The sequence below is a fragment of the Tauraco erythrolophus genome, chromosome 2 (assembly GCF_009769465.1).
Source record: "Tauraco erythrolophus isolate bTauEry1 chromosome 2, bTauEry1.pri, whole genome shotgun sequence".
NCBI lineage: Eukaryota > Metazoa > Chordata > Aves > Musophagiformes > Musophagidae > Tauraco > Tauraco erythrolophus.
This window is the reverse complement of record NC_141466.1, coordinates 36715510-36728468: the sequence shown is the minus strand read 5'-3', so window position 1 is coordinate 36728468 and position 12959 is coordinate 36715510. Positions and strand designations below refer to the sequence as shown.

Genomic DNA, 12959 nt, shown 5'->3' with positions numbered 1-12959 from the left:
CAAAAAAAAAACCCAAACCACAACACCAACACCCACCACAACCTTGAAAAAAAGCCCACAAAGAAAAAACCCTACACCTACACTAGAAAAAACCCTACACCTACACAAGATTTTCTACTACCATATAGCTTATTATTAGAGTCTATGTAATTCTTACGTTTGCTGCTTCCATTAGAAGATTTGTGTCTATTGAGAGGCAATTATAGAAGATACTGTCCCCACTGTAGACTCCACAGCACTCACCCAGGGGCTAGACTACCCTGAGATTTGAGACTGCTATTTTAACCTCCTACTTGCAGTTGCTTAGAGCAGGATCCAAGTAAGAATCACATAGGTTTATGGAATGCAATTAATGAGAAATTTAAAGAGGGAAAGATAAAAAAAAAAATATCCAACACACATATAAATCTGAATGTTCACAGGCACCTGATTTTTGGGCAGATCTGTGTTTTGGTCTCCCAAACTTGCTATTGCACATCCTTGGTAGTCCTCTCAGCTTGCTTGAGCTGAACATCATTCTCCATCCGAGGTTATTTGGGACTCATGAAATATGTGACGTTACACATAGAAAGGTGATGGGAGCCATAGGTGCTTCCATTCAAAGAAAGACTTGCAAGGGGTCTGCCTCTTGCACCAGTGCCCGCGAGCTGCATTACTTGCCCAGGGAATGGCATACCTGGTTTTATTTCTTTCTTCAGTCTGAAATGTTTCCAGCTTGCACTGCCCCTTTCCAAGATGATGTCCTGACCACCAGCCTGTTGAGTGTTTGGATGATGAAAGGAAAGGACAAGGAAAACTCCTGTACCCAGATGGTGAGCAAGCAAGGAGAAAGCAGATCAGTTTCATATAGTAAGTACGAATTAGAAGGTGCTCTTTTTGCCTCTGCTTGCCTTAAAATTTCTTTCTACTGTGTTTGTGGTGCCTCTGAGTAACCACAGGGCTTATGCATCTGGCTCTGTTTTCTAATCAGGTATTTGTTTGTTAGCTATTGACTTCCACTGAACATCCTCACTTACTTAAAAATCACTATTATTTTTAAAAATGGTATAGTGACATAAGTGCAAATGATACCTCACACACAAAGAGAGGCAAGATCAGTTTGGAAAAGCTTACAGCCTCCTTGGCAGAATCAATAGGCAACACTGACCAAAAATAATTCAATATACAAAGGTGTCATTTGACTGTAGAGATTACGTAAAAATAATATAGTAGTAAACTATTATTATAATAAACAGAAATGCATATAGAAGTGATATAAAATATAATAATAAAGGAAATAAATATTGTTGATAAGTTATTTTGCTTGAGAGCAAACTCTTATCCAGGAGCTACAACTCCCCTCAAGAAACTGCTGTATGTAATATATTTATATATGCATATATATACTTCTATACCTATACTATTTTAACATTTTCAGAGTTCCTACTCTGATTCTCATTAGTCACATTAATCAAGAAGAGCTCTACTGACTTCAAAGGAATTGCAACAATGCCAGCTTTTGTGCTTATAAAATCCAGCGTCAGGTTGGTGTTTTTTACGGATTAGTTATTTCCTAAGACCTGAAGAAGCTGGATGTAGAGAGCTCAAGTGTGCTAATGATGGGCACAAAGCAGTAGTGCCTGCCACCAAAAGCAAGTTGGACCAACAGCACTTGGTCTGTCAGGTAAGGACATGAGCCAGTCAAACCAGGACACGCTCTTCTCCATGGTAGGATTCGCAGTGTCCACTAAGTGTGAGCTGTGCAACAACAACTGCAAGCAGCGATGCTCTATCCTCTGCACCACCTGCCTGCCTTTCACATGGACGGACACTGTTTAGCCCCTGCTGTTTATGGAAACCAGGGTTGTATCCCAGCCAGTAATTTGCAAAATGAAAAAATGTTGAAAGCTGTGCATAATTTTAAAACAAGTTAAGTCATCTAGGAAAAGCTTGATACTTAATTGATGAGAGAATATGTCTATCCCTTTCCAGTTCCTCTGAAAATAAACATTTTAAATGGAACTGTACAGGAACTTTCATCCTGTGATATATATACTTGTCACCAAGAGATACTTTTTCGCCTATGACATAATTGCTATCATCAGAAAAGCACTGCTGTCACTCTGCTATGATTTAACTTAGTTTTCTGCTCATTTCTTTATCTTTTCTTATTAGGGCATTATATATTCAGCTACGTTACTATTAACCATTCCCTAACATAAGCAACTGGATAACAGAGCCATGTAAGTAATTGATTTTTCAGTTCCAGAGCTGAACCAAAAATTCAATAAGTAATTATCAAAGCAAAAAAAAAAGCTTTACTTTTCTCTCTCATTCAAGCAAAAAAAAAGTTTCACGTGGATTTCAGTGAAACATTTGTTCATCTTGAATAAGTCATTTCATTTCCATCTTTGCCATTTTAAGAAAAGTAGCGGATAGAGAGGACCGTGTCTTGGCACTTATTCACCAAGCCAACAACTGAAAAATCCTTGCTTTTTGGGAGATGGAGAGACCTGACTCAGTGAATTTCTGTGTCTAGGGTAATTTGAATGTCCAGGCACTGCTCTACAAGAAGATTTTCACCCCTTTGTTGAAAAGAACTCAAAAAGTGTAACAGTGACTTGTAAAATTTTATCCCAAAAGAGTGGGAACAGACACCCCAAAAGACACAATGACATGATCAGAAAGGCCTCCTCGGAGAGGTGGGTTCAGATCCCATCAGGTTGATGAGAGGATTGAAAGTCTCCCACAAAACTGGTGAACAGCATAATCACAGGGTTATTTGATGAGTTTTTTACTAGCTGGCTTTGTGAATTAAGCCACCAGATTTCCTTTGATGACGTTTATAATAATCATCTTACATCTAAAGTGGCATTTTTAAATGAGTTTTTAAACTCAACATAATAATCACAGGGGCTTTACAAATATGAGCTGAATTATACATTTTGCATTCTGCATTTCTTCCCCATAATATTTGCACAAGCTTTGGCAAGATTCACAAAAACGTTTGGTTTGGATTTTTGTACCCCCTGGGTTTTTTCTTCTGCCTTAAGATATTTCCACATATAAGCCTTGAAAAGAAATGAAAACTGAAATGATGCAAATATAAAAATCATTACCTGAGTATTCCCCACTGCTGGTGGAGATACTGCAGGAATGAGAAAGGATGCACAACTTAGCACCCTTTTGGGGAAAGAAGATGGAAAAAGTATTATATCTATTCAGGATTTAGGGAAGCTTCTATGTAGGCTTACTGAGTCAGAATAAAGCCCCAAATCACATGACATCTTGAGGTTCTTCACACAACTTAGTGGAAGTCATGTAACCATGTAGAACAGGTCTTGAATATTTGTAGGGCATTAATTGTAAGTCAGTCATATACTTCGTTAATCAGTCTGTGCATCTCTGCACGGGTAAACTGCCATGTAAACGTAAAGCAAATATCCAATATGTTCAAGCTTGAGTGCCTATTAGCGTATATTTATACTTTAAATAATTGGCATCTATCTAAATTTTTCAGAAATTCAGAGAAATCTGCCACTTCCACTGAAACCTGTTTCTAATCTTTCTGAATGAGGAAGCAATTTTCCCAACATGACCTTGATTCAGTTCTTGTTTTCTTTGCCTAAAAAAATGACAACTTAAAAAGATGGCCTCAGTAGAGCTGTGAAGTGATATTTATTTCAGTAGTATAATAACTCTGAAACATGCCAAAGGCCCCTTAAATGTTAAAATTGTTACCTATTGCACCCTGGACAGAGTTTGGGTTCGTGAGCAGATTTTGAATGAAGTCATTTTTTCCCCCCATCTGACCCTGGGAGCATTTGAACTGATGATTTTAGCAAGCAAACTTGCTAGGAATAATGAACTTCATATAGTTTTGTACAATGATTCTCTCTCAAGGGCTGTGAAGCTGATGCCTACTTAGAAATAATTTTGGAAGAATGGCTGAAACAACACATGATGCCATTTTATATAATCCCAGAAGTGACTGAAAGACCGGACAGTTTTGAGGACTATCCAAGTGTAAAGAGATGGATTTGGATTAGTCCCAGCTCATGGCAAGCCTCACATTGTGTAAGACTCGCAATATTTTCATATTGTTTCTCCACAGTCCAATGTGGCTGTTTGTTCTCTCGTTTTTAAAATACCTTTGGAGCCGTTGTGTTGGAACTTGGGACCAGATTCATTAGTTAAAATATAAACTTTGAGTAGTTGCTGCCTTACAGTCAGCTAGAAGCTGTAAAACAGGACCTGCAAAATGGATGACCTTCAGGTTTACTTAACTGTGCAGAAATGGTATTTGCCATTGCCAGTTTTTTTCATTTATTTCTTTTAATAGACTACCACAGAATTTGTGATCTGTGATCCTACAAATATATTACATTGACAGAAAAAAGCCAGTGTTTCCAAACCATGCAGATAGCATGTCAGCCTAAAAGAAAACAATAAAAACTGTACTGTTGCCCTTGTCTTCTACATTATAAGATTAAAAGTTTAGAGATGCAATTACTGAAAAGTAGACAGAGAGTGAGTCAGTGCTCTGTTATGGCCAGTAATGTGTGTTAAGATGAGTAACTACTGTAGGCAATGGTGAATTCCCACAGTCCCATCGGGCTGGCTTTTCCTTTTTTTGGGTCACAATTTGAAAACCAGAAGACAGAAAAAATCACAAAATGAGAAAAAAATCAGAGTACAAATATGGCTAAGAACTCTCAGAGAAAAAAAATCGCAAAAATCTTTCTGTAAAGTAACTTACTTTCCAGACTTTAAAGGAATCACCAACTGATTGTGCAATTACAGGCCATAGTCTGTGCTATATGTTTGCACCATACACCTCACCCCAATGTCTCTGTATGGGGCTATTCTTACCACAGAATTTGGCCTTAAACTGGTAAATCACAGAGATTTATGAGTCCTGAACACTTCATACTTTTGGCTTGATTGTTCCTTACACAAGTAATTGACTGATGGATACTCTGCCCCGCTGTCTTCCTGCCAGCTTCTTTATTTTACGATCTCCATAAAAATCAAGAGAAAATGCAAACTGGAAAGATAACGCACAGAAAACATCCAAGCTATGTCACACTCCAGCCTTTACGCTTGCTTGAGTTCATGGAATAAAAGGAAACAAAAATGCAAGCACTTTCCAGTGAAAGGCTTGGTGCTGCCGTCTCGTGGGAAAAAGGAGAAGGGGAGCTTTGGTAATAAAAGCAGACATGAAAAACAGTCAAAAAAAAAAAGAAAAAAAAAAAAGATTGTTAAAACCTGCTAACATCAACACTCCCGTTTTTGTTTCAAGACGGCTGTGTGCTTTATTGCTCGCAGATCAGTTTCCTTTGCAGGTGATGTGGGCCCAGAATTACATCACCAGCAGAGCAGCCAAGAGCATCTCCGTGCCAGGATGACCGAAGCCGAGAGGAATGTATTATCACAGACAGCCGAGGGACTTGCCAGTGCATTCCTTGCTGGGGGTGCTGCGATGGGGGAGGCAAAGAGGAGACAATTTTACGCAAAGACTGAAGGGAAACTTTGTGGAGGAAAGATCTAGGGTTATAGTCCTGCTGTCTCCTCTAAGCAGATCTAATTATGGCCATGTACTTCAAAAAGAGGGTTTAACTAAAACCAGATTTAGCAGGGCACTGCTTAGGAAGTACAGACTGAATCCTCAGCCATGCCTTTGAGGAAAACGCGAAATGCTTCAGTGCACCGGGAACAGTGTCGCTGTGGTTGTAAAGAATATGTAAAGAAGCTGCAGCAAGGAAAGCAAGAGCCAGTTTGAAATCCTCATCATGTCCATGAAGCCTTACAATAAAATGTGACTAAACATAATATCCATGCTTTCATACAGACAATACTTACATTAGATACCGGGTGTGTATTTACTGACACGTTGTGTGGTGGGGTAAAAGAGTCTCAGCAGTCTCAGGGATCATGCTGGAAATGATCAAATTACTCACAAAGCAGTTGCACAGATCTCCCTTAACAAGCTCCAATAAAGCCTTTCTGCCACATCACACCCTCTATTCGATAAACCAGGTCCCCTGCATATGAAAGAAACTCCCTCCTCCCCCCATTTTTGAAAGCTTTCAGGGTATTTCTCCCATCCCTTCTGCAGGACTGGCTCAGTGGTCCTCACCACAAGCCTATTTCTGAACCATTAAAATCAATGTGAGCTTTCCAATGCTTTTAATAGCAGCAAAATGTGCTGTCAACAAATTGGATTAAAAGAAGAGTACAAGACAAATTGTTCAGAGATTAGCACCTCTAAAAATGTCAGGATTATAAACCTCATCTTGTAGGCCAATCAAGAGGTTGAAGCAGTGCGGAAGTTACACAGAGCTCTCCCCTTTTCCACTAGAAGATAAAGCCCTGCTCATCAAATAAAAAAAAATAAATTATTGATCCTAGAGGTTTATTTTTTTCTTTCTTTTTTTCCCTCCTACAGTTTCCTAAAGAGGCGGGAGGGCTGAGACCAAGTAGAAAAGAGAATAACCAAGTACCACTCCACGTTAAGCTTTACATGAGAGCTTTTTGGGGCAGGAAAGTGCCAATAGCTGATTTAGCTGCAGCCAGCCCAGCCAGTGTCCCAGCTCACTCCCCAAAGCCTGGCTGAAGACCAGGAGGGTACCTATGCTGGGAGGACCAACGTTATCACTACAGCTCTCACTGCGTGGTTTCCTGCTCTTCGTCTGTCCAAATGGTAAAAATAGAAAATGCTGTCCCTAACTTTCAAAACATTCCCATCTTTAGAAACGATTATAGCGCACTGTAGGGAAATTTGCAAAACATTTCAGCCACCATGTCTGTAGAAGCACCTTCCACTAAAAGTACTAGATTTCTTTCATCTCTGTCCGGCAAATGGTTGTCACTACTCTTTTCCTGTAACATGCCAAACTTTTCCACAACCTTTCTACAGCTTAATTGCACTTGGTGTTGCGGAGCCAACACCAACAGTCAGGCCCTCCAGCTTTCTCCATTTACTCCTCCTAGCTGTCTACATTTTGAATATCCCTGTGTACAATTTTCTCTTTTTATACTTTTCATGCATAATTATTCTTGACAAATCATGTTTTCCTGTTACTTCCTTCCTGTGCAAGGCTGACCTAATAGTCCCACATAGGGACTGTTTGCTTTCATATCATGTTGTTGTGGACGGCTTAGAGATAATGTATGAAAGTGTATGCAAAAAAATATTCCAAAGTAAATACATTAAGGGAGTGCTAGAAATGCATTAGAACTGAGGCATATTTCTGCTCTTAAGGAATTTCCCTTTTTATCTTGTTCAAACTTTCACAGGACAGCTAAAACAGATGTGGCCTCTAAAAGTTGGTGTGGACAACGGTTAGGAAAGATTGGCAAAATACTGTAAGGAAAGAAATTACTTAGATCCAGGACAGAAATTATAACTGCTCTCATAGTACCAGACTGCGGTGAGATGGCTGTCCCTCAGGACTGTTCTTCCTCTGGCTCACCCTGTCTCATTAACATTATAACTGTGAGTGCAGTAGAGGGGCTGACGGTCAAAGTTCACCTCCGTGTCCCTTTTCTTTTTCATGGAGACTGCAAGTCTGTTCAGCTTTTAATAAAATAACTCTCAGGCCTCAAAGCACCACCGTAAAATATATTATAGATATAGTGGTACTTACAAAACAAGAATGCCTAGGCAGGACCCTGAGAAATGCCTTTGGGCGGGTCAGTTCTCTGACTCGATATGCAGATTAAGTGATTATGGGAGTTTTTTGTATGTTTTAACCTATTGTAACTTAGTCTTTCCACTACAAACTCTTTCTTTTTGATAAAAATCTATTGCTGATTGCCACTGTGGAGCTTTCCTGAGAAGTCATCCCATCACCCTCTCTTTCTCTGTGATACTACTTCCAGTTCTTAATACCTACAATGCTGTGGGTGCAGCCTCAGTTTCCTGTGCACTCAGCAAACAAAGACGAGGAATTAAGATCGTTTAAGATTATACACTAATGAGTGGTTTCCAGCCCATCCTGATTTTGCTAATTTGCTCTGCAAGTGATCTGGGAGGAGGACCCTGAGGGGGGACATGCATGCTTGGTTTTCTGTGTAGCTACGTGCCATGTTCTCTGCCTGGTCGCTGCTAAACTTGAAACGAATTTTCTCATTAGTGCCTTAGACAAACAAAGCAGATTAAATAGCAAACATCAGGTTTCTCGTGTCACTCAACATAAATCAAAAGGGCTTTGACATTGCAATTCTTCCCCCGCAAGCACCAGTACCCAGGCACTGGCTACTAAAGCCAGCGAATTTATTTGCTCTTGAAGATCTGCTTTCAACAGAAGTTTAAATTCAAATTCTCCTTTTTTTAATTGCTGTTTTTCCAAAAATTATAGAATGTAGAAAAACTAAAGTTTAAAAGACACAAAAGACCAGGAAGAGTATGAGAAAATGCCCACAGAGATGGGACTTGATATCTAAGAAGTAGTAATGCGAGACAGAAAGTTTTTTAATCAATTCATTGAAGGAAGTCAGTTCAAAAGAGGTCATTATCTTGGGCTATTTAGTGGCCTTCATGAGTTTAGCTGGAATAATAAGGAGGCAACAACTGTAAAATTAAAGTGAATATAAAATGTAAAGACAAATGTAAATGGTATTTTAATACCACTTTTACTTTTGTAGCATTTTAGTTGCCTGCATGTCCACACATACACAGATATTTAGCAAAGAGAAAAACCAGCATCTATGAGAATCAGATGTGAAATTGCTCCTTATTTGGAAATACAACAAATTTTTTATTTTCTGCTAAGAGAATCAAATTGCTAAGATGCAGAAGCATTTTTGTCCTTTAAAGTTTGCCAATCAACCCAGGAAAACAAAGAGACAGAAAAACAGCAGCTATTAAACCAGGAAATATGGTCACTTTAGCTCATGTGCCACCTACTCAAAGCTGGCGCTGGACTGAACTCAGGAAATATGCAAAACAATTTAGCTCCTGGCTTTTTGCAAATGTCTGCCATCAGACTGTGGTTTCCTCAAAAGCATTTCTTCTTTGAACTTGTCTTAAGCATTTTTCTCAGAGCTTTTCTTTTAAAAAAACTTTGTGGATTGGTTTCAAGCAGTTTAGTATGAGCATGAAAATTTCCTGTTGAAAAACTGAGGCTGTTACCCTATGCTCATTCTTCACCTAAGGTAGGCACTTTTTCTTTTCTTAGAGATTCAGAGAACGAATTACTCCCACAAGAAGGAGGACAAACAATTGAAGAAAAAATCCCTAGAGCATATGAGCCTGTGAGATAAACACTGGAGACAGTCCATCGCAGGCTGGGCATGTTTCGTAAGACATGAAAATATTTTCTTCCAGGGGAACATAGATCTTGCCTGAGGCACACGTCTTCAAAAATATGAAAAATATTGTGAATGGTTTGTGACTTTGCAAGCTTAAATGTGAAGGGCATGGCAAAGTCTCTACCACTCTTGTGCCAGTATCCTAATGTGTGTTGTGGTTTTCCTTACCCTGTCCTCCTGCTGTGACAAGCAGTGCCTCGTCCTTCACTAAATGCGGCACTTAGCTAGCAAGCCAGCCCCACGTTTAGCCAACATAAATAACATCTGATCAAAAGCTACCAGGAGGTGAACCCAAAACGGGCATGAGTAATTCGAAACAAATTTGTTTCTTAATTCAAGCGCACACTACAGGAACATTCAGTGGTATTCCTCCAGCTCTGGACTTGCACAGTAATGTACTTACAAATAACGTGAGTGTACCGACATTTACAAATGGTTTACACATGGGTTTAGTGTCATTTAAACACAGAAAATATCAGACCGTGTCACTGCTGAACCAACAAGCACTGGGAGATTGCAGATACTCTTTGCACCATCTCAGGTACTCACCTCTCCCGCTCCTGTTCCAAGAGGTTGGTAAAGTCATCGCTCTTGTTCATGTAATCTGTATGTTTATGTTTCTCATTTTCTAGCTCATAAACCGTGCGGCGATGGCACTTTTCTGCCAACAGGAGCTGTTCCAGCATGCGCCGATACGTCTCTTTCTGCTTTTCTTCAAGTCTGTCCAGCTGGATTGTAGGAAGGGAGAATAGACTCTTTTAAAGGTCTGCTTGCTTACTTCATCTGATTTATTAACCAACAATGTTGCGTTTGGTAAATGTGAGTCCCATAATTTTATGTCTTGGGCTTTACATAAAGCAGTGACTAGAAATAAGAGTAACTGTCCTGTAAAAGTAATGATTTATTTGGATGGCGTGTTTGCAATAAACATTTGCACAGTTCTCAGATACACAAAGGACAGAACTTTGCTTAGTTTTAGGGTAACAAATAATATTGTTGTAGCACAGAATTTCCCCCGTGGCAAGGTGCTGTGCACACTTCCCTTATTTCACAAGGTAAAAACTGTAGCAAAAGCCAGGGCAGGATACGTGCCCTCAGACCCTTGGAGCCTGAGTTCATGCACCTATATGGGGACTAGACACATACACGTGGAGTGTAAGGTGTAAGCTCAAGGCTGAAATTTGAGTTACGCATCTTCAATGCACCTGTAGGGCTGCTGAGATGAAAAGTCTAAACTATTTAGGTTCAGCATAGATTCAGATTTACACTACCAAATACAATTCATTATAAGCCTTAGGGTTTTTCTCTCAGCCTATTTTTTGACAGAAATTTCTCTCTTCCTTTACGAGCAACACTTTACCTTTCGTGTCTTCTGGTTTTTTTTTTTTAATTAATTAAATATGCCAATTATTATTCAAAGAAACAGTAAGGCCAGGGAGATATGTCTGAAAAGTTTCCAGGACACATCAAAGCCACCACAGCTGTTCTTGTTTCTTCTTTCACTGTTCTTTGGGTGCAGATGGCAAAATCTGTCCTGCAGACAGCAAACTCCCCACTGAAGCTACCTGCAGCCCTGGCACTTCTCTGCTTGCCTGCCCCCAGCATGACAGATCCTGCTTTGCCCATCCCCAGCCCCTGCCTTGCAGGAATCGCATCTTCCTCAGCCGTGGCTGCACCAGGCAGTTGCTGTTTCACAAAGTGCCTCAGCAAACTGAGGGAAATAAGAGAGCAGGAGGACCAAGGCAATTTACTCTCCAGAAGTTGACCTTGGAAGTCAAAGTAAAACAGTCATTGCGTTTTTTAGAGGAGCCAGGTTGGATTCAGCCTTTGAGAGTAGATCTTTTGCACTTATGAAATTTTGTCACCATCCTATTTTAGCTCCAACATAATCCCTGTGGACCTACACATGACAAAAGTTTTACACTGATGTCCTCGTCAAATTATCAGCTTCTTTAGACAAAAGCCTTGCTAAGCTCTTTAATCTTGTTCAGTAATATTTTATGTGTGCTCCTAAATGCTAATGTTTGCTTTCCTTATTTACCATCATCCCCCAAATTCCAGAAGATGCTTCAATGAGAATATACAGTAGAAAGTCATCCCATGGTAGACACAATTCCTGCTGAAAACCTGAATATTCTAATAGGAGGGATTATGAAGATTTGGACAGGCACTACAGTATATTATATTGTATGTGGTTGCATATTCCTTCTCCATGCCCTGGACTGTTATGACACTATAAACATAAGCAGTGGCTGCTTATTTTGGCATTCACGCTGGCCTCAGGCATTCCCAGGTCTATTCTACATTCATTTATTGCTTAAATTTTAAGGCAAGAGATCAAGTCCTACAGGTTTCCTTTAGGGGCTGAACTGACTTTGCAGTTCTAGAGCTTAAGTGACGTAAAATGATTACAGATTTGTGATTCCACAAATGTGGTCAAAGTCAGTCTCTGAAGGTCTTCTTTTCCTAACTGCCCACATGATAGTGTTCTAGTATGCCAAGAAAATCAAAGAGTGCTTACTAGTGCTGTGATCAGGAGAGCTTGGAGCCTATAATTGAAAGGAATTTAAAAACCAGAAATGTTACACCCACAGATTTTGTTCTCACTTGACAGCTCTAGCCCTAAGGAGCATACAAGCTCTTTATTGTTTGTGTTCAAACCCAGTGATTTTGCTTAAAATTCATTCTATGGTTGAGTGAACAAGAATATTATTCTTTTTTCTTCAATTTCTTGTAATTTGTAGAAGCACTGTGTTATCCTCTTGCATGCTTTGCACACATGCAGAGTACCTGAGTCTTACTTCTGGTTATGATTCCCCTTCTGCAGACATAATGATGTAAATCAAGAACTTATTACCTCTGAAATTGGTTTTTCATAGACGTCTTCCCCTATAGACTTTTCTTGGGCAAGGATGGCATCCCTGTGTAGCACTCGGAGCACGTTCTCTGGAGCTGCAGACCCATAATGAGCTTCTAAAGCTTCAGGTTTGGTTTTCTCTGTCTTCAGCATGTGGATCACATCCTCCCTTGCCTGTAACATTGCAAATCAGTACCATAAGCCAACCTACCAACCAACAGGGAAAACAGGGAAAATAGAGGCATTTCATATATATGGACTGCATATAAAAAAATAAAATAAATTAAAAGAATGCAGGCTGCCAATGCAAATACAAAAACTTTGGTAGATATCAGAATAAAGATGATCTTCACAATCCAAATGTGCTTCTTGTAGGCATTAATTATTCTATTCCTGCCTGTCATTACATTTGAATGCTATGAATTTTTACCTGGGATGTGACTATAGCCAGGGAACATTTTAGGACTATGCTGCGGACAAATGCTTAATCCTAAGCTCTGTTCCTAGTAATACTTGCCAACATCTGTTAAGCCATCTGTAAAATGGGGGCAGGACACTTGCTTGTCCTTCGAGGCAGGCTTATAAGGCCATGATCTAGGGAGTGGCTGTAAAAGGTACAAGTTTTGGGTGGGCACAAGAGAGCTCCCAGGTTTTCCCTCCTCTTCCACAAGCCCAAAGGGATGAGGTGCAGAAGGATACAGGCACCAATTTTTCTCTCGCCTGCCCTTGTGAGCTTGGGAAGCAAATGAAGAGCTAAGGAAATGTTCAGATATTTTAGGAAAAATCCCTTACAAATCCTGCCCCTATG

At 39.8% G+C, this 12959-nt stretch overlaps 1 protein-coding gene across 2 annotated transcripts in view; it reads right to left on the bottom strand.

Annotated features, from left to right (window-relative positions):
• FILIP1 (filamin A interacting protein 1) overlaps nucleotides 1-12959 on the bottom strand; it is a 55559-nt gene that overhangs the window by 25905 nt on the left and 16695 nt on the right. For both annotated transcript variants that reach the window (XM_086608268.1, XM_086608269.1), the window contains exons 2-3: nucleotides 12152-12325; nucleotides 9844-10022 (exon numbers count right to left, since the gene is read on the bottom strand). In XM_086608268.1, the coding sequence (XP_086464394.1) occupies nucleotides 9844-10022; nucleotides 12152-12325 (353 nt within the window). The remainder of the gene's footprint in view (nucleotides 1-9843; nucleotides 10023-12151; nucleotides 12326-12959) is intronic.